This window comes from Buceros rhinoceros, unplaced genomic scaffold (assembly GCF_000710305.1).
Source record: "Buceros rhinoceros silvestris isolate BGI_N320 unplaced genomic scaffold, ASM71030v1 scaffold32367, whole genome shotgun sequence".
NCBI lineage: Eukaryota > Metazoa > Chordata > Aves > Bucerotiformes > Bucerotidae > Buceros > Buceros rhinoceros.
The window spans coordinates 1146-1452 of NW_010424456.1; the positions used below are offsets into that span (position 1 = coordinate 1146).

Consider the following 307-nt stretch of genomic DNA (forward strand, 5'->3'; position numbering starts at 1 on the left):
TCCCCAGGTCACCCATGGCCCCCACTGCACCTGCAGGGGACACTCACCCCATCAGGCAGAGTCACTTTGGTGACAGAGACGCTCTGGAAGTACGAGTGGGACTTGGGCTCGTCGGGTCTCAGGATGGTCCCCAACCCCACGGAGGAGACCTGGGAGTCCAGGTCTGTGGGGCAGAGGCAAGTCGGTGACAGCAGTGTGGGGATGTGCCCCGACGGCTGTGGCAGTGTGGGCAAGTAGAAGAGGGAAGGCAGAGCTGCCAGGGCCCTACTCCTGGCACCCACCTCGGTCTTCCTTTAGGCCAGGCGGA

General features: G+C 63.8%; 1 protein-coding gene across 1 annotated transcript in view; it reads right to left on the reverse strand.

The window, feature by feature from the left end:
• The window catches only part of HAX1 (HCLS1 associated protein X-1), a gene marked incomplete at its 5' end in the record, with an annotated part of 1721 nt that overhangs the window by 982 nt on the left and 432 nt on the right, over positions 1-307 (reverse strand). The window contains 2 exons of the mRNA XM_010140812.1: positions 48-163; positions 282-307. Of these exons, the coding sequence (XP_010139114.1) occupies positions 48-163; positions 282-307 (142 nt within the window). The remainder of the gene's footprint in view (positions 1-47; positions 164-281) is intronic.